The sequence below is a fragment of the Rosa chinensis genome, chromosome 2 (assembly GCF_002994745.2).
Source record: "Rosa chinensis cultivar Old Blush chromosome 2, RchiOBHm-V2, whole genome shotgun sequence".
Taxonomy (NCBI): domain Eukaryota; kingdom Viridiplantae; phylum Streptophyta; class Magnoliopsida; order Rosales; family Rosaceae; genus Rosa; species Rosa chinensis.
This window is the reverse complement of record NC_037089.1, coordinates 70,385,445-70,411,492: the sequence shown is the minus strand read 5'-3', so window position 1 is coordinate 70,411,492 and position 26,048 is coordinate 70,385,445. Positions and strand designations below refer to the sequence as shown.

Genomic DNA, 26,048 nt, shown 5'->3' with positions numbered 1-26,048 from the left:
TCACTTTGTACAGTTGGTCTAATAAGAGCTTGTTAATTGGAAACTAGCTTCCGTTGGATGTAATAAGAATACACCCAACGTTTTACAGTCAAATTTAATTCATCCACTGTTACGTCACAGGACGCTTATGTACGAAGTCCCGAAATAATAGTCCCTACGTTTTATTTTTTATTTATTTCTTTAGGATTTCTGGTTTTCAAGTTTCAGCAAGCAAGGGAGAGAATTTATTCAATTTAAGCAAATATTAATCACATTAGGAAACATAATCAAAGTAGGGAATTTTATGTTTGCTTAGGACAGAGTGTTATCTAGTCAAACTAGGAACCAAAAGCACTCCTATTATATATAGTACAACCTATACAAATTTCGGACAAAGGAGTTGAACAGCTGAGCACAAAGTCACTCTTAAAAAATGACCGACTCTGTGATACAGCAAAGAAACGCCCTCTTAGTTTGCGAAGAGAAGAAGACGGTTACAAGAGACACTATGGTTTGTCCTAAACCTCGCCGTTTGGATGTCAGCATCCTCCTTGGAGAGGGTTCATTTACATAACAAATAGTCTCGCCTCACCCATTTACTAACGGGTCACCACCAAGCAGAGTTGCTAACCCATTAGTTCAGGATGTTCTATTTCGGGATGACAAGCTTGCTACAATGCCACCACTAATTTCGCCCGTCCCTCCTCCTCCTCGAGCCAGTTTTGGGAGCAAACCACGAATGAGGATCGAGGGGTTTAATTGCGGCTAGGTTAGGACTAACTCCCATCTTGACCCTAATGCTAGAATTCTTGAACAGCCCTAAGAATTTATTTATTTTTCCTTAATCCTACACACTGGGAGGAGTTCTGAGACCTGCCACCAGCTGATCTACATTTGGGAATGTTACCTTAACGATGTCGAGTCTTTAAGGATGTATTACTTTGTAAGCTGCTATAATTGAAAAGAATTCATTCATCTTTCTGCAATTTTCCTATGTTGGATTTGTTTACAAAGTAGAACTACCGCATTGTATTGTAAGTTTGGAAGTTTTCAATCATCTAGTTTGTATTTTATAAACTCACAGACCCTCTCTCTTCACTCTCTCTAATTTCACCTTTTTATTTTTATTTTTTGAACAATACTTGTTTTTTTTCTTCCTTATTTTAATCACAAAGTTAGCTACTACAGCTATTTATCCTCAAGGATTAGCTTGGAGTACTTAAGAATCTTCGAACCACTTGTTTAACCGACTTGGATAGTCATCACTCAAATACTGCCACCTATCCATCATTAAGTAGATCTGATGCAACGACATCAATATATGTTCATTATTGATGACCAATTAGCTTCACTTTCATCAAGGTAACTATGAGGAAGAAGGTAATTGGACCCTAAATTTTAGTCGGTTCCTTGCACTCCAAGGCAGTTGCTTAGACTAGCCATTATAAATTAACTGGACCATCTGAAACCTTCCTCACATTTTCTTAGTATACGAAGCCCTAGTCAATCTTCTTTCCAGAAACAATTATTTCCAAAAAACCAAGAAAACCAAGAAACATGCAGCAAGAGTTTGCAATGGAGGAGAGCAGAGGCAATCAACTCCCAGGCGAGAGGTTCTGCCCCATGGAGGACGAACTAGTCCTCTTCTACCTCAAGCCCATGTTGAGCGGACATAAGGTGCCTGGCAGAAACCTCGTGGTATTTGACTGTGACCTCTACGGTCACCAAGAACCTTGGGAGATATGGGACGCCTACAAGACCAGAAGACCAAACGACTTAAGGCTCAACAAGGACATCTACTTCTTAACCCAACACAAGAAGATGAGTTCCACAGACAAGCGCGTACGCCGTACCGTTGGAAATGGCACCTGGAAGGGCGATGACTCCGGCAAGCCAGTAAAATCTTTGGAGACTGGTTGTGTGGTTGGCTTGAAGAAAAGATTTACTTACAAGAACGAAGCATCGGTGCACAACGGTTGTTGGATCTTGTATGAGTTCTACCTTGATCGATCACTCAGAGACAAGAAACAAAAGGTGAAAGACTATGTTCTTTGTCTACTACGAAAAAATGGTGAACCCCAAACCAAGATCGAAAAGAAGAGAAAGCAACGTGAAGAGGAAGAAGTTCTTGAACACAATTATGCTTATGATGATGGAGAAAACTATAGGGAGCAAGAAGAGTTTCTTGAGCCACAAGCGAAGCGACAACAAATTGTACCATCCATTGATAATGCAACAGTACCAATGCCATCAGAAGATGATGCATTCGCAGCTGAACTAGAAGGGTTATTGCCATGCTCTGAAGATGATAATGTACCCTCAAGAGCTGAAGCAATTGGGTTTCAAGGTGAGGAGAATGGGGAAGTGCAACAATTAGCTTCCGAGGTGCAATCATGCCCTTCATTTGGAGATTATCATGGAATATTTAATCCACTACCAGCGGAAGATTTTCTCTTGGAGGAAATGGTAGAAGAAATGGGTATGGTAGAAATGGAAGACCTGCTAGTTGTTAATGGTGCGAATAGTAATATGGATGTGGCGGAAGAAAACGTGCTAAACAGCACCCTTCTTCACACTCCCACATCATCCATGTCTGCGGCCTATGATGGCACTGATATGCCATATTTATCCATGAAAAATGGTTGCACTGATCCAGCTGGAAGCAACAATATTTGTGGAGGATCAATTGGCTTTCAGGGTGGTGCGTACTGGCCTGAGTCTTTAGTGGAGGTCCCAACTGAAGAGAAACAAAAGACAGCTGATGGAGATTGTTCAGATTGGTTGGACTCAATCAGTTTTAGTCCTGAGGAAAACAACTTCCTTTGGAGTGAAGTGCAATGGTGTTCGTAGCTGACCTTGGCATGCAATGCTCTTATTGCGTAGCTCTTACGATTGACAACAATGTCAGTCAATCTAAATTTTGGTTTGTTGTATCTTTTTGAGGAACGTGGTACTCTTTCCTTTGTCCGGGGTTTTTTTCCCAAAGGGTTTTACCCGGAAAAGGTTTTAACGAGGCCACACAATTTGCATTTCCTCTCCTTTGTTACTTACAAATTGTAAGCCGGGTTCTACATTAATGAAATATTCAGAGTTTCATTACAATTAGTAAAAAGAGTCAATATTCGGATTCAACTGTTTTTAAATTCCAATATATCCTGTTACATGAAATATGTTAAGCATGTGATCACTTTTTAAATTTCTTCATATGACTTGCTAGAAGTAAAAGTTGTCTCACAGAACTGCTATTGTTCTACTAACTTTCGTTACGATAATCTTTATAAATGGTTTCCTTGATTTATTGGAGGTTTTAATGTAGGACGTGATTAATCTGATATTCGTATAGCAATTAAATTCATATTTAGTGTCTGAGTTCTGATAAACCATACCATTCAAATGATTCAAATTCAAATTAAAGCTGTTTCTTACCATCTGTTACTTCTGATCATATCGTTTAGATTCAAGTACCTCATCCTTTCTTATGCTTGTTTTTGAATTCTAGGATATTTTCTGTTCTGATAGAGTAGAGTTCTGTTTTGATAAGTTTGTAATCGTCTAGGACTTTATAATGTAAACGTCTATAAATACAAGCCTACTGAGCTTGATTTCTCAAGCCATTCAACACAAAAAGTTAAGTTCTTGACAAGCAATGATTCATTAGGAAAGACCACCCAGTGTACCCTCCCCTTTTCTTCCAAAACAGAGATGAATATTACAAGAGGCAAGTGAAATGACCAGACTAAGACTAGTGATTTGTTATTGTTTATGAGCTGGGGGTTATTACTTGCAATGGGAAAAATATAAAGGCTTAGACAGTGGGAATGTTTTGAAATAATAGGTGGGAGAGATGAGGTTGAGGGAGGGACATGATTGGCTTGTTCAAAAAGGTGGGAGAACAGCTTTCCTTTCCAATGTGCTCGAGCTTCTTACTCTCCCGGAGGCAAAAAAGCTGGGGAGGCCTGCAGGCTTTTCTTTTTCATACCAAAAAAATTGTCATGGCATGAAATAATTGTTCAAGAGCCCACTGCAGCTACGACCTCCTTAATGAAGACACAAGCAACAACTCAGTTCTTATAATGTACTTGTCCTAAAAGTATGACATTTAATATTCTATATGTTAAGAGAGTTGAAGTTTGAAGGTGCATTTAGCCTCCCTTGTGGCTTGTTGGCTTTGAGTGATTCTCTCAAGCCATCTGGACATCAGTGAGACAGACAACGAGAAAGGAAGTTTGAAGGTGTTGTAGTACTTTTCATAGAAAGAGGCTAGTCCAATTGAGTTATTATTTGAAATAGAAAGTTGGTAGCAGTTTTATTTAGAAGTTTCTTGAAAAACAGGAGATATTTTATTTTCAAAACAGATTATATAGCCTTCTCTTGGAGCTTTCTACATGTCAATAGTTGCATATCCCAAATATGTTTGCTGTGGTTTGTGCATGGCTATGTCTTGGATCATGTTTTCCTTTTAGCCAAAGTTTTTCAATAATGGTCTACCTCAACCAGTACTCTATCCACATAATATATGCCTATCAATGAACTAATTATTAATATATAAGAGAAAAGTCATGTATAAGAAATTAAATTGATATTTTAATTTGTACTTGAAAAAGCTCTATAAATAAGATTTCTGAAAGTACCTGCAACCCAATCGAAAACTTAATACAAATTTGAATAAATAGTACATGAACAGCTGTGGTTTGCTTTCCAAACGGGAATCAAAATAAACTCCCTGACCAAAAACCTCAAAAAACTGCAAGCTTGGAAGCATGAAACAAAGCTTTCAATATATATGCTGTGCATAGTTTATACCAAGGGACCACCGGTCCAGTAAAAAGTTCAACCTATCACAGATGGAGTTGAAATGTTTGATCCAATGTCCCGGGATTTCATTTCCAATCCTCTGATACCACCCTGCAGCAAGGTTGAATTATAAGTACCTTTACAACTTTTTGCTGGAATAGTTGGCTTCATGATTCTAGTAATTTTGTGCATGCCTGTGTTTTTTAGCTGGGAACCAAGTGTAAACATATCATCAATTTAATTTATTTTTTTAACGCGAGAGCCTTTTAAATTACGATCTCCTAAATAACTCAGTGTTATTCAAAAAAATAAAAATAAATAAATAACACATAGTGAGCCTCTGACTTAGTATCATTCTTTTCCCACTCCTTTTATTAGTACATGACATTAACTACCATATTCCTACACCCATCAGGTTTGTTGGGGATCTAGTGCTAGGACTGCTAGCTTATAAAGTCCTTGGGAAGGAATGCAAAAATCCTACGAAGGCCATTTTTATGCTTTAGGGTTTTCTTTCAAAGAAAGCAAGCTAGCTAGCGTCACCATTGATTAGCATGGCAGAGGCCCTCGTCCGGCAGCAACAACTGGTTTCCTTGCCAAAACGACCTCGTCATTACGACCACGACGAGGATGTCAACGATATCATAGTTGAGATACTGTCAAGGCTTCCGGTCAAATCTTTGTTACGATTCCGAAGTGTATGCAAGTCATGGAGGGCTTTAATCTCAGATTCTTATTTTGTTAAGAAGCACCTCGGCCATGCAGTCACAGACACATCCAACCGCTCCAGGCTTCTGAATCTCTTATATACTAGTCCCAGAATCGTAGATCTCCAAGGATTGGAGGATCATGATCATATTCGTCAGCGCGATGCTTTTGAAGATGACATTCTTGACCGGTCTCGAATTCTTGGTTCTTGCAATGGCTTGATATGTTTGCAAGCGACGATGTTTCATGGATTATACTGTGATGATATTTTCTTATGGAACCCTAGTACTAGAGTGGCCAAGAAAGTACCGGAACATAATTTTACCAAGGATTCAATAAGTATTCATGGATTCGGTTATGATTCCACCACTGATGATTACAAGCTTATATTGGGAGCTAGAAATAAAGTAGCTAAAAAAACCAAAATTGCTATCTTTACAGTTAAAACAGGTTCATGGAGGACCGTTCAAGACTTCGAGTTTGTTCATTATTTGAATGGGCAAGGGTGCTTTGTAAATGGAGCACTACATTGGCTAGATTCAATGTACAAGTCTACTAGAATCGTTTCTTTTGATTTGGCAGAGGAGAAATGTGACACATTATGCCGTATTGAGTACGGACCAATGTTTAGGATGGGAATTGGAACTATAAGAAATTGTCTATGCTATTACACTTACAGTAATATCAGATCTATGCCAATGACAATATGGGTGATGAATGAATATGGGATCAATAAACCTTGGACTAAGCTCATGAACATTCCTACCAATATTATACCTTACAAGATATCTCTAAGACCAAAGCATGTTGTGGAGAATGGTGAAGTTTTGATGATTTTGGATGGAAAGGACTTCGTAAAATATAATCCCAAAGAAAATAAATATAGGACTGTTTTTCAGGCTCCGACTATTTTGCACAGTGCAGCAGTAGTTGTGTACTTAGACACTTTAGTCTCACCAGAATTCGGTAGCTGAAACATCTGAAACTCCAAGAATTATTTTCAGTCTTTTGTTATCTGTTAAAATTTTGTGTACAAGAGCTTTGAATATTGTAGTTTCTGAGTTATGATCGAATTAAGTTGTGCCTGACATTTTTTTTTTCTCTTGATGATTTGATGTTTACCTGTTCTTTTCAGGAATTCAAGCAAAAGAAGTTCATGAGCTCTCTTAAAAGGACCAAATTAGTGTATTAATTTTTGAGTTTTGAACAGAAATGAAAAACCTACGGCATCAACTTGAGGAAATGTTATACATCAATAATTATATCTTTATCATCATTAACTGAGGTTGATGATTACAAAGTTGCATGTCCACAAGTATAATTCAACCACAAGTGTAACATTGATTGAGAGGAAATCTTTTGTTGCTCTTGATGTCAACACAAAAAGTTAGCAGATGTTAACCAATCTCATGACTTCTGCAGCTAGAGTTTCCAATTTCTTTTTAAAAAAAAAATGATATTTCTAACATTATTCAAAACTTACATCACCTTGTACATGTACTAGACTACTTTTGATGAACTTCTAACCCTCAACTATTAAAGAAACAAAGAAAAAGGGGGACTGGAAGGTGATAAAAGAAGTAAAAATCTCAAAATGATGCATAATATACTTCAGAACATTAAACCCATTCCTTTGGGTTGATGCACGCATCTAATAGTTTCCATTCTTCGCTTCCCTCTTCTGGTTTCTGCACACCAAACAAGATTTACTTGCTCATACATCAAAACTTCAAACCATTTCAGTAATATAGGAAATAGAGTATCATCCAGGAAGCTTACATGGTCGTATTCCCACCGAGCAGTCAGTGGAAGAGAGACAAGAATACTCTCAATTCGACCTCCTGTCTTTAGTCCAAAAGTTGTTCCACGATCATAAACCTTTCGTATACAAGAAAAACATCAGTTGGACCTCATTTACAAAATTATTGATTATTTGAATTTTTTTTTTTTTTCTTTTAACATCTTCAAGACTAGTTTTCATACCAAATTGAATTCAACATATCTCCCTCTTCGCAATTGCTGCCATGCCTTATGGTCCTCTGTAAATGGTGTATCCTTCCTTTTCTCTATAATTGGTACATAAGCAGGGACCACAGAGTTTGCACATTCTGCAAGTCAAAGAATGGATCAACTAGAATTAATGAAATAATTAGTGGAAAATATCAACAGGAAGAGCATCCTATGTTTCCAACCATTTACCAGTGGCAAAAGAAAGAAGCATCTCCTGATCATAGTCATTTAGATCATCAAAAAATATTCCCCCAAGCCCTCGTCTCTCATCACGATGCTGCATACAGAAATGATCATTGAGCATAAAGCAATACCTGATCAGATAACTCTGGCATCTTAAATAAGCAATTCCAAGTGCACAAGTACTTCTATTCATTCCATCACGACAAAAAACAAAACACCATTTTAAGAGTAATGGATGCATATTGGTACATATTCAAGCCAAGCCTCTGATGAATTAGGCAACCTAAACACTATCCTAGGAAAGGCCATATCCCACACTTCCTTGTTTATTTACATTTTACAAGAAACACCATAACAATGCAGTTGTTAACATCTAACATATAGATGCTCTGTAGTTCATATTACGAGGATATTATCAATATATCTGAATTGTATAACTACAGCCGACATGGTCAGCATGAGAGCTCAAAATGATACATGAAACAGACATTATATCCCTAGTTTCAGTCCTGTATGTTTATGTGTCTACAAGGAATTTCTAATGAGTAAACCTTAGTGAAATTGTAAGAGCCTGAGTGGTTTGACAGGACTTAATCACAGAACCACAACCCAAGCAATTGCACTACGATGAGAATTCAACAGACCAATTTCAAAGAACGATACCATAAAGTTTTTATATGAGTACCCAAAGATGATTATCAGTTATTTGGCAGGTAGATACATATTGGGTAGTTCCAAGAAGTTTACCAGATATAAGTTAGTTTACTTACTTATTTATTATTTAATTTTAATATGAGTGCATAATTGATACCTTATCATATCAATACCAGTTAAAGGTTTAATCAAAATACCTTGATATAGAAATAATCATCACACCATTTCTTGAACCGAGGATAGAAGGTAGGATCAAATTTGTCGCAAGCACTTTTCTGAACCTACAGAAGGCCAACATCACTCTGCAGTTAGTTAAAGCCATAACAATTTTCAAAATAGAAAGGATGTTAAAGAAGTGGAGCTTTAAGCTCACAACATCAAGAGGCAAGCTCTGTTATTGAGTACATACTGAATGAAAATGTTTAACATCCTCCTCAAAAATATAAGCAGGCGTCAAGTCAGTTCCACCTCCAAACCACCATTGCCTAGGTGCTCCAGGAGCATCTGCAGAAGGCGAGATATCAGGAGAGTTGAGCATCTTTCTTTTTCATATATTAGGTACATATGCAACTGATGTAAGGCAGATGCAAAAATTCAGAATAGAACAAGAGGAGAAGTATGCTTTATCTTCTCAGGGTACAAAATCAACATGTGTAAGAGCTGAAACATGTTATTGCCATAGTAAATGTTACCATTGTTTCTGCTGCCTCAACTGCTAGTATTACCATCAGTATTACAACTTGGAATAATTTATACAACCATGATCATTATTCAATGTCAACCAACCACGTAAAGGAAGCAACCAAGAATATGAATATTTCTTCTTTTCTTCTAGCATTTTGCAAGTGAGTGAGCACAGTATCCTACATCTTATGTTTTCTGCATTTTACATTATTCACTCCAATATTAACAATGTGCACATTTCTATCCAAATTTTTCTAGAGACAAGCATTTCTATCTGAATCAGCCTTTTGCGAGCAATAACTTATATGGTTTCGCATTGTCTAAACATGATTATGATAAACAATGATACAACCGGAATATCTACTTCATCAGTAACCCCTCTAGAACTGGATTCAAGCCGGCCTACTCAAAACAAGCAATGTACAGTATACAAAACAGTAACTACACACTTCATGATCATACCTTGGGGAGCATCTGTTTCGAAATACCGATAATTGAAATGCAAAGTAGGAGCAAAAGGGTTCTTTGGATGCAAAACCTGTAAAACAATCAAAACCAAAATCCAATTACACAAAATAAACAGCCAAAATGTGCAACATTTCTCACAAACAGAGCAAAAATCAAGCAATCACCGAGCTAATTCCGGCGGCGAAGAACGGCACCGGGCCGGGCTTGTGATCAGTGGGGGCGCCCTTGGCAGCTCTATAAGCCTCAGGAGGCATAACTCCATACACAACAGACACATTAACCCCAGCCTTCTCCCAAACGGCGCCGTTTTGGAGGACTCTACTGATACCTCCTCCGCCGCCCGGCCTCGACCACACGTCCTCCTTAAACTTGCCTCCGCCGTCCGCGGCGGCGATGGCCTCACACACTGTGTCCTGCGCCTCCCTTATCATCTTCTCGAACCGGGCCCGGACTGAGGTCGGCGACGACGACTCGCGGAGGAAAGTATCGGGCTTTTCCGTCTCCGGCGTCTCTTTCTCGATGACTGCGCATCGCGGAGCGAGTGAGCGGGCGCGGCGGAGGCGCGTGAAGCGCGTGGCGGAGTGGAAGGAGTGGTGTTTGGAGTGGAAAGAAGCGAGCTTTGGAGAAGGGGAGGGAGATGGGGAGAGGAGGGTGAAGGAGGAAGAAGCTGAGAGTGCGGCTGGTGGCGGCATTGCGGTGGATTTCGAAGTCTGTGGCTTTGTGTCACATTAGCAATGACTGAGAGGGAGAGAGAGGGAGCAGATTGGAAATGAGAGAGATGGGAATCGTGATATGATAAGGCGCGCCCAGTCAAAAACAAGGGAGAGACTTTGTTCTGTACCCATTGGATTATCCACTCCCAGATTACAATACTGTGGGATTTGGGTCTTTTACTGTTGGCTAGTCAAGGTCAAACAACTGGTAAAAAGTGAAAATTTTATTTTATATTTTTTAAATTTGCTGCAATTGACAAATAAATTTATTTCTAGATCCCCGTACACATTTCTTTATTTTACAATTCACACTTTATATTTTCTTTTTTAGTAATTTAATTTTTCTTTTATGAGAATTTTAAGAGAGTGTATTTCACTCTTCTTTTTGACATTCTTCAATACTTAGTAATGAATCATATTGATTTGTATGATAATTCATGTTCAATATTTGGTGAAGATTCTCAGGACTGGAAACATCATTAAAATCAAAATCAAATCAACTCGGATCAGGTTTCGAGTAGAGAGAGGCAGAGAGCGGCGGTGAAATCTTTTGGGATTTCGTGGTATCGATCTATTAGAGTGCGCCTCTCTCTGCATGGGGTTTGGGTGTTGACCAAAAGATCGTGTTGAGAAGACGATGTAGGGACAACGGAGCTGCGATCTTTCGATGTGTGTGCTCCTTGACAAAGAAGAAGATTTACAAGGTTGAATCCGGCTTTTCTACACGTCGGTGGGTCGGATTCAATTAGAAACCAATGGTGGCTCGACTTGTTTTGCGGAGTCGGTCAAAGAGACTCAGTGAAGGTAGCAGACTCAGGTGAGGCTATGCTTGGGTGCCACAGATCAGGTCGTTGACAATGCATTGAAAGAGCTGGCGACTGTGACAGAATAGTCCTCGCTATTTTTATAAACTAATATCGTCTAATTCCTTATTTAAATAAATAAACACACGTAATCAACTTTACCTTCCTCAATGGAGTATGAGAATTGCAGCAATAGAATTGGACAATAAAAAATTGTGTTTCTAGAAACCTCATTGTGACTCAAGGCACCGCAAGTATCAACTGATCTCTTATGCCAAGGTCTTATATGACCTGTTAAATCTAGCAAAGATGAAGAGCTTCTCATGCAGAAAAAAATTGTAAATATCGAATTGAGCAAGGAGGACATTGTCGGTTTCTTCAAAGACATTAGTATTACCACCACCATTACCACCACCTCCTGCTGCCACTCTTCTAGTCGAATTCCAATACAATTAAGTATCATGTGTTAGCGTGAGCTGGAAAAGCATCACGAGTGTGGTAGACATCATGAGTGTAGTTAGGATATAATGGTAGACATAATGAGTGTAGCTAGGTTTTATATTTATGTAAAACCCTCTATATAAACATATGCAAAACAGATGAATGTGAATTTCAGACAATTAAGTCTCAATCTTGTTATACTTGACTTGGTATCAGAGCAGAGATCTGAAAGGACTTTGTCTCCTTAGTTCTTTGTTCAGATCTTCGTCTCTTCCGAGACCGATCTTCGCCTGCAATCATTCATCACCCATCTCAGAGCAATTTGCTCTCTGCACCCATCAAGCCAGCAGTCTTCATCAAAGCAGGCAGCCTTCATCCAAGCAGATAGGCTTCTCGTCTGTCCTTCATCTGCCCCAAGATCAGACTCATCAAACCTCTCCAACTGCAGATCATTTCAAACCTCTCAACCTGCAGATCGTCTAGACGTCCTCTTCATCTTGTTTGTTCGCTCGACTTTGTCTTCAGCCACAGCCTTCGGCTTCGCTCGACTGCGTCTTCAGCAACAGACAGATCGCCCAGACCGGCTCGTCTTGTGTTCCAGACAGACAGATCACCGAATCCCATCAGTCAGGTGTCTCCCTGCTTCCGGTCGTTACTCTCCCTCCCATCAGTCCGGCGTCGCCCCGCTTCCGGCCTCGTCTTCGTCTATCTCCGACATCAGATCGGCCTTCGTCCGCTGTCGTTTACCGCAGATCGCTGAATCCCAGCAGTTCGGCGTCATCCTCCGTCGTTCTTCGAGGGCGGCGGTGATTCCAGATCATTCTCAGTTCGGCGTCATCCTCCGTCGTCATTCTTCCAGGGCGGCTTCATTCTCAGTTCGGCGTCGATCTCAGTTCGGCTTCATTCTCACAACAGCCAGTCGTGCCCAGACCAGACGCCGTCGTCGCTTTGCCCAGACCAGACCCGACAGATTACTTTAGGCACCCACCCAAAGACCGACAGTTCGGCTTTGTTCTCACATCAGTTCGGCTTCGTTCTCACATCAGTTCGGCTTCATCTTCAGCAAAAGACAGATCGATCCGGTCTGTCTCTGATCGCCGGCGCCCTTCTCCCTGACCTTCGTCTGACATCAGATCGATCTTCGATCTTCGTCTACCTGCTTTCGATATTCGTCCACCTGCTTCGTCTGACATCAGATCGATCTTCTGCAACGCCGAAGATCAGAGATTGGAGCGGAGAAAAGATAGGAGGAGAGAGACGGCAATACAGTAGTCCCTAGTCAAAAGCTGAAAAGGCCAAGCAGTGGTGGGAGTGTGAGATTAAGTGTGAGATCCAACAAACTCAAACCAAGCAAACCTTACAGTAAAAAAAAAAATAAAAAAATTTATTTGTTCTTCTTATTTCTGCTGCATACTTTGGGATTTGTGTGTTGTTTGCTATTGTACTATGGCAATGGGTGGTGATGACAGTGAAGGTCAGAGTTCCAAAATCCATGAGGTTCGGAAGGTTGAAGTTTCTGTCCCACAAAGCTTCACCAACCGCCCTCGTCCTCAATGCTCTTATTGCAATAACCTTGGACATGTTCGAGCGACTTGTTGGAAACTGAACGGGTACCCTAAAAAGAAAGGTTATCGTCCTAAAGCGAAAGCAGCTGCGGTTCAGCTAGTCCACGGACCAGACTTCTATGGTGTGGTCGGACAGAATCATCGTACGACAGGTGGGGCTACTCCTACAGCCTCTATAGCTGGTCGTGGTATAATTGGTATGGCTTTAAAGATTTCTAACTTTGTTGGTTCTGATACATGGATTATTGATTCTGGTGCCTCCGATCATATGACTTATGATAAATCATATTTTACTGAATTGTCTTCCCCACCAGTGTCCTATGTAACCAATGCCAATGGTGAGGCTTTCCCCGTGTTAGGGTCAGGGTCAGTTCGTATTACTCCTTCTTTAGAGCTTCATAATGTGTTATATGTACCTGACTTGTCTCATCACTTGATATCTGTTCCACAGATGAATACTGAGTCTAAATGCTCTGTAACCTTTTATCCTATGTACGTGATTTTTCAGGATCTTCTCACTAGGGAGATAGTCGGTCGGGGGTATATGAGGGGCAGGTTGTTCCATCTGGATCAGACATACGCAGGAGAGAAACCAGGAGCACAGTCCCGAGTCGCTTTGACTTCAAATTCTGATAAGATAAGTGAAATTTGGTTGTGGCATCGCCGTTTAGGGCATCCTTCATTTAGTCTTATGAAAACAACCATGCCTACTCTGTTTATTGGTGTGAATGAGTCTGCTTTACGTTGTGAAACATGTGTTTTAGCCAAGAGTCATCGTGTAACTTATTCTCCTAGAGTGTCTCATAAAAGTGTTATTCCTTTTGAGTTGATTCATTCTGATGTTTGGGGACCTTCTAGAGAGCCCACTGTATCGGGTATGCGATATTTTGTGTTGTTTATTGATGATTGTACGAGATTGTCATGGGTTGCCCTTCTTAAAACCAAAGATGAAGTCTTTCCAGCTTTCCAAACTTTTCGTACTCTTGTTCAAACACAGTACCATAGCACCATTAAAGTCCTTCGTTCTGACAATGGGGGGAAATATGTTAATCATGTTTTCCAAGAGTTTTTTAACACCCATGGGATTGTTCACCAAACCACATGTCCACAAACACCTGAACAAAATGGAGTGTCTGAAAGGAAAAACCGTCATTTACTTGATATGGCTCGTGCCCTTCTCTTTAGTGCTCATATGCCTAAGTATCTTTGGGGCGATGCTGTATATGCTTTCGCCCATCTTATCAATCGTCTTCCCTCTAGTGTCCTTCAGGGCAAAATCCCATTTGAGGTTCTTGCCTCTCACGTCTCCTTACCTTCATTTCATAATCTTCCAGCTCGTGTCTTTGGTTGTGTTGCTTTTGTCCATGTTCCTAAGAACCAGAGGTCTAAATTGGATGCTCGGGCACTTAAGTGTGTGTTTGTTGGCTACGGGGGGTATCATAAAGGGTACAAGTGCTTTCATCCACCTACTCGAAAGTACTATGTCACTATGGATGTTACTTTCTTTGAGGACATGAGTATTTTTCCTCTTCAGATACAGCTCTTCAGGGGGAGAATTCATTTTTTGAAGAGCTGTATCATGGAGAGGGGGAGGAATCAGAAGGAGGAGAAGAAGCAGGTGGTGTTTTGACGGATCCAGTTGAGTTCATTAGCTCGCCGTCTCCAGAAGCTGAAGCTCCAAACATCCAAGCACCAGTTTCTATGGCCGAAAAGGATGTTGAAGACACAACTGTCCCTCCTACCATTGCTTCTACCCCTGACCCACAACTTCCTGGTACTGAAGATCACTCATTTGAGGTATGTCCACCCATTAGTACTAGTAGTAATGAGTCTAATGTTGGGCAATATGTGTTACCAAATAGGATCACTCGGGGTCAGTCAATCAAAAGATATGAACCTACTCGTACTGCCAAATCAAAATACCCAGTAGCCAATTATATGTCCACTAGGAGGTTGTCTAAGTCATATGAATCTTTTGTGAATCAAATATCTGTTGTATCAGTACCTAACAAAGTGCAGGATGCATTGGGGGATCCAAAGTGGAGGAAGGCAATGGAGGAAGAGATGGAGGCGTTACAGAAGAGCAATACTTGGCAACTTGTGCCTCCACCACAAGGCAAGAAGGTTGTAGGGTGTCGTTGGGTGTTTACCGTGAAGCATAATGCAGATGGATCAGTGAATCGGTACAAAGCACGCCTTGTAGCAAAGGGGTTTACTCAGACGTATGGTATAGACTACGATGAAACGTTTGCTCCTGTTGCCAAGATGAACACTATTCGAGTTCTGCTTTCGTTTGCTGCTAGTTTAAACTGGCCACTCCGGCAGTTCGATGTCAAGAATGCATTTCTTCATGGAGAGTTAGCCGAGGAAGTGTACATGAGCCTTCCACCTGGGTATGTAGTTGCTTCTCCTGGTGATTTTGTATGCAAATTGAGAAAGTCTCTGTATGGTCTCAAACAATCGCCTCGTGCTTGGTTTGGGAGATTTTCACAATTCATGCGGAAGGTTGGTTACAAACAGAGCAACTCAGATCATACCTTGTTCCTCAAGCATCAACAAGGGAAGGTAACAGCTCTAATTATTTATGTGGATGATATGGTAATCACTGGCAATGATACTGTTGAGATGGATAGACTGCAGAGACAGCTAGCCTCTGAGTTTGAAATGAAGGACTTGGGTGAACTTAAGTACTTCTTGGGAATTGAGGTAGCCAGGGGGAGAGAAGGGATCTACCTGTGCCAGAGGAAGTACGTTCTTGACTTGCTAACAGAAACAGGTTTGTTGGATTGTAGACCTGTTGATACTCCTATTGAACAGAATCATTATCTAGCTGAGTATCCAGATCAGGTACCTACTGATCGAGCTCGCTATCAGATGTTAGTTGGGCGCTTGATTTATTTGGCTCATACTAGACCAGATGTTGCATATGCAGTGAGTGTAGTAAGTCAGTTCATGCATAACCCGAGTGAGAGTCACATGGATGCTGTTGTAAGAATTTTAAGGTACTTGAAGTCAGCTCCAGGGAGAGGAGTAATGTTTTCTAAACACAACAGCATTCTCGAGGTTTGTGGCTTCACAGATGCTGATTGGGATGGAAATATCACAGATAAGAGGTCAACTTCAGGTTACTTTACCTTTGTGGGAGGTAATTTAGTTACATGGAAGAGTAAGAAACAGAAAGTTGTGGCGCAATCCAGTGCTGAGGCTGAGTATAGAGGTATGGCTCACGGAGTATGTGAATTGTTGTGGCTGAGAAATCTGTTACATGATCTGGGTTTCAAACTCAAAAGTTCTATGCAGTTGTATTGTGACAACAAGGCAGCCATTGACATATCACAGAATCCAGTACAACATGATCGTACCAAGCATGTGGAGGTTGATCGTCACTTTATAAAGGAGAAGCTGGATGCCAAAATTATTAGCTTTCCTTTTGTTCCAACTGAAGAGCAACTTGCAGATATACTTACCAAAGGGGTTTCCAGGAAGGCGTTTTATGACTCACTAAGCAAGTTGGGCATGGTTGATGTATATGCGCCAACTTGAGGGGGAGTGTTAGCGTGAGCTGGAAAAGCATCACGAGTGTGGTAGACATCATGAGTGTAGTTAGGATATAATGGTAGACATAATGAGTGTAGCTAGGTTTTATATTTATGTAAAACCCTCTATATAAACATATGCAAAACAGATGAATGTGAATTTCAGACAATTAAGTCTCAATCTTGTTATACTTGACTTCATGGACACCGTTGGCTACGAAGATGGATAACATCGATCAAACGGGAGTACCTTTACAATCCATCGTCAATTGGGTCAATCACTAGTGTGGTTGTTTTTATGATGATTTTTAACGTTATGCAGATATTCCGCTCTTTCTTACTACAACCAGTAGCCTTCCAGTGAGCACTGATGCTTTTCACATATGTAATGTCTTCCTTGCACCTGTTGTGTAAAATGATAGAAGTAGTTTCTTCTCGTTCTATAAACTCTATTTGGAGATTGTTTATATTTTGAAATAAATTAGGCCAAGATTGTAATTGTCTTCATACGTGGCCTGAGTTTATCACTATATATTGTGTGATTCATAATTTCTTCTATTTATCACTACTGTGTGATTTATAATTTCTTTTACATCCTTGTTAACAGTGGCGGAACCAGGATCTAAAAATGGGTTAGGCTAATTTTTAGTACATAAAAATTTTGCGAACTTCTATTTTTTTGAGGTTTGGAACCCAGTGGGAGGCTCATCCTCACGCCTTTGTTTTTATCATTCAAAACATACAACGGGGGGGACATAAAACCAAAACCCCGTAAATTAAAAGTTACAAGCATAAATCCAAAACTAACTAATCCTCATAACATCATGCATCAAAATCAAGCAAAACACAAAATCAAAACGAATCATAGCCTTACCTACACTCTTTGCTTCTCCTTGTACTTTATTTGGTCCATTACCAACCAAATCTGCAAGAGTTGTTTTGGTCGCTCCAAATAATCTAATCAAACTTGAAATAGAGCGAAGATGTGAACCCCAACGAGTAGCCCCTGCCCGTTGCAAAGTGTTGTTTTGACATAACATTCTTCCAACCTTGAAACCCACACTCAGTGAATGTCGGATGATGGGAAGGATAACTATCAAATAGAAAACAAGGGAAGCAATATGCTTTATCCAACTCTATGGAATACTCAAGCCAAGGCCACTCTTTGAACCATTTGTAATTAAATTTTCGACCTTGACCTCCATCAAAAGAAGATGGATAACTACTTAAGTGAGGTTGATATGGCCCTAAGACCACATAAGCTCTTCGAATATTGTCACGATCATTCAAAGGATACTTGCATATTGGACGTCGTAATCCTGGATCCCGCTCAAGAGAAGTAACATCAAAATTTTCCTCTCTCTCAATTCTTTCATTATGACATTCTTCTAGAATAGATGGAGACGAGTTTAGAGGTACATCGTTCACAGAATTAGACGTCACATTTCTACTCCCACTACCACTTGGTGGAGTATCATTTGTAAACCATGACAAAAGATTTTTGTATCACTTGGGTTTACGGTGATCCGTCATTTAAATCAATACCTATAATATTATATATGTATCAATATCAGAATAATATGCAAAACAACAGATGATTAGTTATGCAAACCATGACATAATTATCCAATTAGTGATTGAAGACTCAACAACAGTTCAACAAGACAACAAATCAACAAATCAACAGACGCATAATCAACAAATCAACAGACGCATAATCAACAAATCAACAAATCAACAAGCCACATAATGACATAATCAAAGTATCAAACAGCAATTCAGCAAAGCAATTTCATTCCAATTTCCAAAGGAAGACTCACAGACTGACAGATCACACTATCACAGACGCACGCACGCACAGCCGCACAGGACCACACCTCCAGCCCAATTTCATTCCAATTTCATTCCAGACTGCCTCGGGCGGTCGGGCCTCCACTCTCCAGTCTCCAGTCTGAAATCTCAAAGCAGTCACGGCACTCACCAAGACACCGACTCGCCGGCCACCGCGTCGACCTCCGGAAGTCCGGAGTCCGGACTCCGACTCTCCGAGTCTCCGATCTGCTTCACGCCTTCACTCAATCTTCCGAATCTCCGATCTGCTCCTCAATTTCAAGCAAAACACATAGGTAAGATACTCAATTTCAAGCAAAACCCATCAATTTTAATATGAAATTGTACCTGTAAATCTGTGGGTTCGTGAAATTTTAGGTTGGTTGACTTGGTTCATGAAATTTCAGATGAGAGTCATGAGACTTGAGAGAGAGAGGACTGAGGAGTGAGGACTGACCGACTTAAGCTTGTTGAGGAATGAGGAGTGAAGAACTGAACTCACTGAAGTCTGAAGGAGTGAAGGACGAACCGACGAGGCGAGTCAGGCGACGAAGTCGAGGGCTTCAATCGACTTGGCCAAGGAATGAGGAGGACGAAGTCGCACAGGCGCACAGGCGGCACAGCTGTTGTCGACACAAGAGTATATATATATATTTTTTTTTTTTCCTATGGGCTTAGGGTAAGAATAGGTATACTTGAGACATTTTCAGCCTAAATCTCGTTTGGGCTACAGCCCAACTAGCCCACTACACAGTTCCGCCACTGCTTGTTAATCATTTTTTCTGGAAAGAGATCAATATGTAGAGCTTCAGCCATTATGTCACACGTACTGAACATAGCCTGCAATCATTGCATTCAAAGCAACCACATTTGTGGAAGTTGTACAAGCATAACAAAATATATATGTACTCTTTTCAGCAACTCGATCCCATCAAGAAGGGAAGGATCAATGAAACTTCATAGAGCCATTACAGCTCATAATTAGGAATCAGGAAGACACAAATTAAAAGCTAGCTGCCAAGGATTTGGTGTGAACCAAAGAGTCTGATTCAGTCCCGTATGCAACTGTTCCTTATTAGGAATATTCCAAGGTTTGATGCTCCTATTTGTCAACGAAAACACCCCAGATTCGCATGTTTTAGGCCAATCGAATGCAAAATAGACAGAGTTTCTTTCGAGTGTTTGATCATGTGAAATACTACCAGAAGAAATGAATTTGTTGTTGGTCTCGCCCATAAACAATACCTGATCGCCAAGGTCAACAATCTCTACCCACTGAGGACCAGTAGAAACATTATTCTCCAACTTCAACACTTGAAATCCTATGGTCTTGCCACGAATATAATCACCCTTATGCAAAATCAGAAACAAGTCTTTTGATTCAGAACCTTTTGCTAGGTAACAACACTGATAGTAGTATCTGTTTTCAACTCCAGACCAAAATAAATGTCTCTGTATTCAACTATTTGTAAAGCCTTATTAGAACTAGACATCAGCATTGTCTAGTTAAGCTGATATTTTTGAGAAGTTTAGAGTTCAAATAAATACTAATACGTTGTATATATAAACTTGTAATCGAAAATAGTTTTATATATATTGAAATCTGTTTGAATTTGAATTTCAAATGGTGTGGTTATCAATATCAATCCAATCTGACAATGATAAGGAAGTTATGCAGCAGTTCCTTAATGGATGGAACTGCATAACTGTTTTGTCTGATATAAAGGATAAACAACGCCTGCATTGATCCCTGCTAGAGCACCACACCTCAATCGAATTGTCCCATTAACAATATGAGATCAAGGGTGAATCTAGGAGAAGAACAATGCAAGGAGCAGTGAATCTAGTTAGTATCTCTACAATCTCTTTATCTTTGATTTCAATTTATATTGCTTGGTGCGATATATATATGTACTTACTGTTTCATAGGATCGCAATATCTCACTCATCCTAACTTAGGATCAGAGCAACATATCAATCCTATATTTGTCATAGTTGATCTTATGTTCATGTTAATTTTCAGACATTAGGATAGATATAGGTTTGCAGTCCTAAATTAGGATGCGACTACAACAGCAATCCTAATATGCAATCTGCAGTATATGTGTTTACATGTGCTTATTCTGAGATAGTTTATAGTACTAATTTTGTGTAACTTCTAACACTATTCTCTCGACATTGGGGTGAAGAGTAATAATCTTTTCAGTGGTGTAGGTATGAAGTCCGCCACCACTGGAATCTAATTGGATGTCAAACAACATTAAAACCTCTAAGGCTCTAATGGGTGTCTACCTACCGCATATAATTTCCCATCAATTATTTCTATATCTCCAAGTTCTAGATCCGCCTTGGCCTCAATGAAGGTCCACGATTTATCAGCGGGCGCACAAAAAGTCAAACCACCTTCTTTTTCAAAGTGAAGGCAAGACACATTACACATAACACCCCGGCCGTGGCAGCTGCCACCTTGTTATTGTTGGTACTGAAGAGGCTACTGCTTTCGTCTCGTAGGAGCACTCAAGTGTGGAATTTGGTGGGAGCATAATTCGAGCTCCTGATACCGGATTCAAGAGGAAAAAGCGAAAACTAAATGAATGTGTACTAGCAGCCATGATCAGCCAACCCTCAATTGATCCAACGCAACTCCCCAAGTAACGTGGGCGCCATCTGTGCCAATGCTCAATTGATACAACGCGGCACTTAGGGTTAGGGATACATGTATGCCATTTGTTTGATTCGTAAATTTGCCGATCACTCACAAAGTAGTCGTCTTTGATGTAGAATGAGTAATGGGAATTGAGTAAAAGCCATGGGAGTTGATTAGCAAGAAGGCAACGCTTGCTGTCAATTGCAGCTCGCCAAGAACGGCACACGTCACGGCAACTGAAATAATCTGACACGAGCAGTCTGTTTGTACCCACATTTGCATGGCCACTCGGACGTAGCTAATGTGCATAGTTATTGAATGATTTCTAGTTACAGTTTGCCACTCAACAAATAATTGGGCCGATTGCCAAAAATGTTGGCCGATGAATAATTGGACAATTCATCTGATCTAAGACGAGTCACATAAAAATAGGCCGATAGAGGGTTTCGAAAGTTTGGCCTTTGGTTATCGGCCGGCCCGTAGTCATTGGTTTATTGTCTAAAAGCCCATTGGCCAATACTCTAATTGGTTTCCAATCCGAACTCAACTTAGAAGGATAATGGCCGATTGTCAGAGAGGCCAATAAGCGATAAAGATGAAATTTGATCAAGTAGTATTTCAGTCGACTTGAAATTCATGTCAGCCGATAAGGAGAATTCAATCCAAGATAGCCTACTTCAAGATTAATTGCAGCCGTTGATGACGTCCATCAAAGCCAATCCGGATAGAGTCCAGCGTCAAGTCAGCCGACGATAAGTATTGAAGCCGAATCAAGATAGAGTCACTGAGGCAAGAAGAGGCCGAATTCCACTCAACTTCAAAGAGTCAAGAGATCAGTTCAAGTCATAAAGCAGCCGATATAAATAGAAGCATCGACAGAAAACACACACACAACTCCAGAAACTCAAGCCATCAAGCTTTTCTTATTTCGTTTTACCTTTTGCTTAGGTAGAATTTCCGTCTGTTTCCTTAGTTTATTTGCTCTGCTAGTTACAATCTCAGTTACTTTGCCTTTCTTGTAGCCTAGTATCGATTTTGAATTGTTCTCTTTGTTTTCTTTCAAACAATAGTTAATAATTTGCAGCCATTCTAGTTTTCAGTTTCGTTGTTATTATCTTTTATTTGCTTCTTATTGTCTTTATGCTTTACTTGTTTGATCGTGCTATTTACTGTTCGTTGTCGCATAGTAGCTATTAATCTTATATTTACTCATACTCTCACAACCGCACCTAATTCACCCGACCTTCAGCCACCAAGTCCTTAATCTAGAGGCATCGAACCACAGCCGAGAATAAGTTCCTTCCTCGGCTAACAATTGCTTGATAAGTCAGATTTACATCCACTACACCTACAGTTGCACACTTGGCCTTCTGGCCGTGTGCTGGCACGCCCCGCATCTATTCATCGAGAAGGACATTTGTTCCTTGATCCCTCGGCTGTATAGGCCGAGGTGATTTTCAGAGGCAACATCTTTTGGCACGCCCAGTGGGACGACATTGCTATTTTCTTAGTAAGGTTGAATGCAAGGGAAGGAGGTTAGTCAACAAAAACAAGACAACCCATATAGTGTAAACAGGGGAAAGAAGTGTCTTCGGTGTGGAGAGTCAGGACATAATTCAACTTTTTGTCCATCACGACCGAAGCTCGATCTTACTCCAATCAGAATGTCACTTGAGTCAAGTGGGAATGGGACTTCAGACGCTTCATCGGTTAAACAATCAGCCGATGAACATAGAGCTCAAGAAGCAGCAAAGACTGCGTCGGCCGAACTAGCCGCAAGACAGGAGGCCACACAAGCAGCGGCAGCCGACGCCGCTGCAAGGCAAGAAGACATGAGACGAGCGGCCGCTGACGCAGCCTTGGCCAGGCAATCTACTGAAAGTTCATCTAGAGACTCGCCACTTAATGCTTTTCAGAGTGCCTCGAATAGTGCAACCACTCCCGGTGCTATCATCTATGCAACACGAGACGGTAGAGTTAGAGATACTGTGGAAACTGATTATTTAGGACCGGCCGGTGTGTCAGCCGAGTATTTGTACAAAGCATTGAATGAGGTTTTTAAATTGCAGACGAATGAACTCGCTACCCGAGGAGAAATCAACAATAGAACGTTGGTAGATCAGTTAGCTACTGTTTTGGGAGAGAACACTAACCGATCTATCGGAGGATTGCAAACATCTCTTGAGCAATTGAACCAAACAATGGCGGCTATGGTGAATGGTCAGAACACTTTGCAAACCTTACTGATACAAAATCAACAAGGACAATTCAACCAAGCACTTCAACCTCCATGGCAGCAAGCTCATGCTTATGTTCCACAGCCACAGGCTCAGTTTCCTATTGGTGGACAGCCGTTTCAAGCTCAACCCCAATTTGGAATGGCCAATAATTATGTGCAACAGCCGATAAATAACAACAACGGTTTGGGAGGACAAAATCCACCTAGGAATGGGTTGACAGTCGAAGAAATAAGGAGAATTTGTGAAGAGACTGTAGGGCCGGCTCCTAGAAGAACGGCCAGGCCGAGATACACCAAACCATATCCGGAAAGGGTTGAAAACAGAGACTATCCGAGGGGATTCAAATTTCCCGACTTTCCTTTATTCAGTGGAGATGATTACCAATCAACTATAGCACATATTTCCCGGTTCACAGCGCGATGTGCTGAGCATTCTAGAGACGATGATTTGAAGTTGAAGTGGTTTGAGAACTCACTGACCGGCCCTGCTCATGCTTGGTATGTCAACTTGGCTCCTAATTCTATTCAAAACTGGGCCGACATGGAAAGAGCTTTCCATGAGCAATTCTACAGAGCCGAACCAGAAGTCACAATCGCTGATTTAGCAAAAATGTATCAAGAAGCACATGAGTCGGCCCAAGATTTCTTAGATAGATTTAAGGCCGCAAGAAATAAGTGCAGAGTCAATCTGGGAGAACTAGAGTTTGTCAGAATAGCTCAGCAAGGTTTGAATTATGAATTGCGCAAGAAATATGAGGGAGTTGATATTAGAGACATCTTTGAATTAACCACTAGCGTGGCTAGATACGAGGCAATCATCAGAGAAGAAACTCAAGCTAGATCAGCCTCAAAGGGAACTTATTATAAGAATCCTACTGTTCATGCTATGGAGGCCAATTTTGAAGGTTTGAAGGTCGAGGAAGAAGATTCGGCCGATATCAATGCTGCCGAATTGTTTATAAACAAACCAATGATTTGTAAAGCCCTTGCAAAGCCAACAAACCCAATCAAGGATAAACCTCAGCCGATAACCTACCATACCAAAGATGGCACACCTTTAAGATTGACACCTACCCGCACTTACACTTTTGATATCACAAAGGCTGACATAATTTTTGATCAACTTCTTGCTGAGAAAGTAATTAAATTGCCAAACGGCCATGTTATACCTAAGGCCGATGAAACTAGAAATAAGTCTTATTGTAAATTTCACAATTCATGGAAGCATTCTACTAACAATTGTGTGGTTTACCGTGATACTTTGCAGGATCTCATCGAAAAAGGAAAGCTGAAGTTTCCGGAGACGAGCAAACCAGCACAGCTTGTCGATACCGACCCTTTTCCAGTCAACATGGTGTACGTCAACTTCCCAAGAGGTCACAGGAAGAATTGGCCAAATATGAACTTGTCTGATCCTAGGGCCCGAAGGAGGTATATGTTTCGTGACCAGAGGAGGGAACCAGTTTATGATAGTCAGGATGAGGATGCATACGATATGACAATGCCACCGGCTTTGAAGGCCTCATCGTCATCTACATCAAAAGTACCGCCGGCCAGCGCTGTGATTCTGTGCAGCCGTTGCAACTGTGAGGTAACCCTCAATAATCTTCTGCAAATCAAGAACCAAGAGTTAGCTACTGATCGACAGGTAAGGCCTGGGTTAAAAGCTCCAACTAATTGTGAAGAAAGTAAGAAGAAAGACTCAGGAGGGAAACATACTGGCAATGAATTAGGGACTCCCACGGCCAATATGGCCGAGGATGAAGTACTTAAGCTCTTTGGCCCTCACAGTCCCAAGGGATGTTATCAGGGACAACAAACTTCCCAAAGTGTGTTTAAGAGGATAAAGGAATCTGAAAACGCCGAAAGCGGACGACTTTCGGTGAGGAGAAGGTTGACTTTTGAGGATGATGATCTTGAGGGAAATTTTGCGGATGGTTTCAATGGCCGAAGACGATCAGGTTTTGACCAAGATGATCGATTTTATGACCAAGATTATTTTGCTAGAAATAGAGGCCGAAGACCTTATAGGACATATCGGCCACCAGTTACTCATGATAATAGGTGGTATGGCCGTGCGGCCAGAGATCAGCCATTTTCCCCTTTGACAAAAACTCAAAAGAGACGTATGCAAAGGGAAGTGGCGGCCGCAAGGCAGCAAGGGTCAGAAGGGCAGGAAGTCAGACGCTCTACTGAAGCAGATAACAAAGAAGCCCCTATAATAAGAGAAGACTTTCATAAGGATTCAGGAGAACCTATGGAACTTGAGACCATCGGTGACCATTTTGAAAATGTCCTTAGCTTCCCAAAGCTACCCCATCTGCAGTTTACTGAAGGAGGGGTTAAGGTCTTCAAACATCTCAACCCTCCATTTAAGTTGGCTGAATTAGAAACAATGAGAAAGTTTCACCAGAAACATTCAGCCCTTGCAATTTATGGGCTTCCAAGGAGTCAAGACTATATTCTCAATACAATAGTAGCAAATTCTGATGCCGATCATGCTCTGATTCGGCAGGGTTTCCATAGCCGATTCATTACACCTGGTTTAAAAGCTTTGTATCAAGCACATCGCAAAGGAATCCAGAAGAAGGATATAGTAGCTCAAATTCCAGTTTCAGAAGCCGACTTTCATTTCCTTAGATGTTTTCATAGAAGTCACTCGGCTGAGGAAACCTATGGCATATCGCCAGAAGAGGCCCAGCTCGCAAGGGAACTTGATGATTATTTAGAAAAGAAAGACTTTGCAACTGAAGAGCAGGCGAAAGCAGATGCCAAAGCTAAGGATATTGAACGA

At 40.8% G+C, this 26,048-nt stretch overlaps 1 protein-coding gene across 1 annotated transcript; it reads right to left on the bottom strand.

The window, feature by feature from the left end:
• Positions 1-6,878: 6,878 nt before the first annotated feature.
• LOC112190033 (coproporphyrinogen-III oxidase 1, chloroplastic) lies at positions 6,879-10,280 on the bottom strand. Its single transcript, XM_024329447.2, has 8 exons — positions 9,645-10,280; positions 9,475-9,550; positions 8,738-8,832; positions 8,526-8,609; positions 7,681-7,768; positions 7,465-7,589; positions 7,261-7,359; positions 6,879-7,169 (listed from the first exon to the last, which is right to left on the bottom strand). The coding sequence occupies exons 1-8, from the start codon at positions 10,170-10,172 to the stop codon at positions 7,101-7,103; spliced, it is 1,164 nt and encodes a 387-aa protein (XP_024185215.1). The 5' UTR covers positions 10,173-10,280; the 3' UTR covers positions 6,879-7,100.
• Between the last annotated feature and the right edge of the window lie 15,768 nt (positions 10,281-26,048).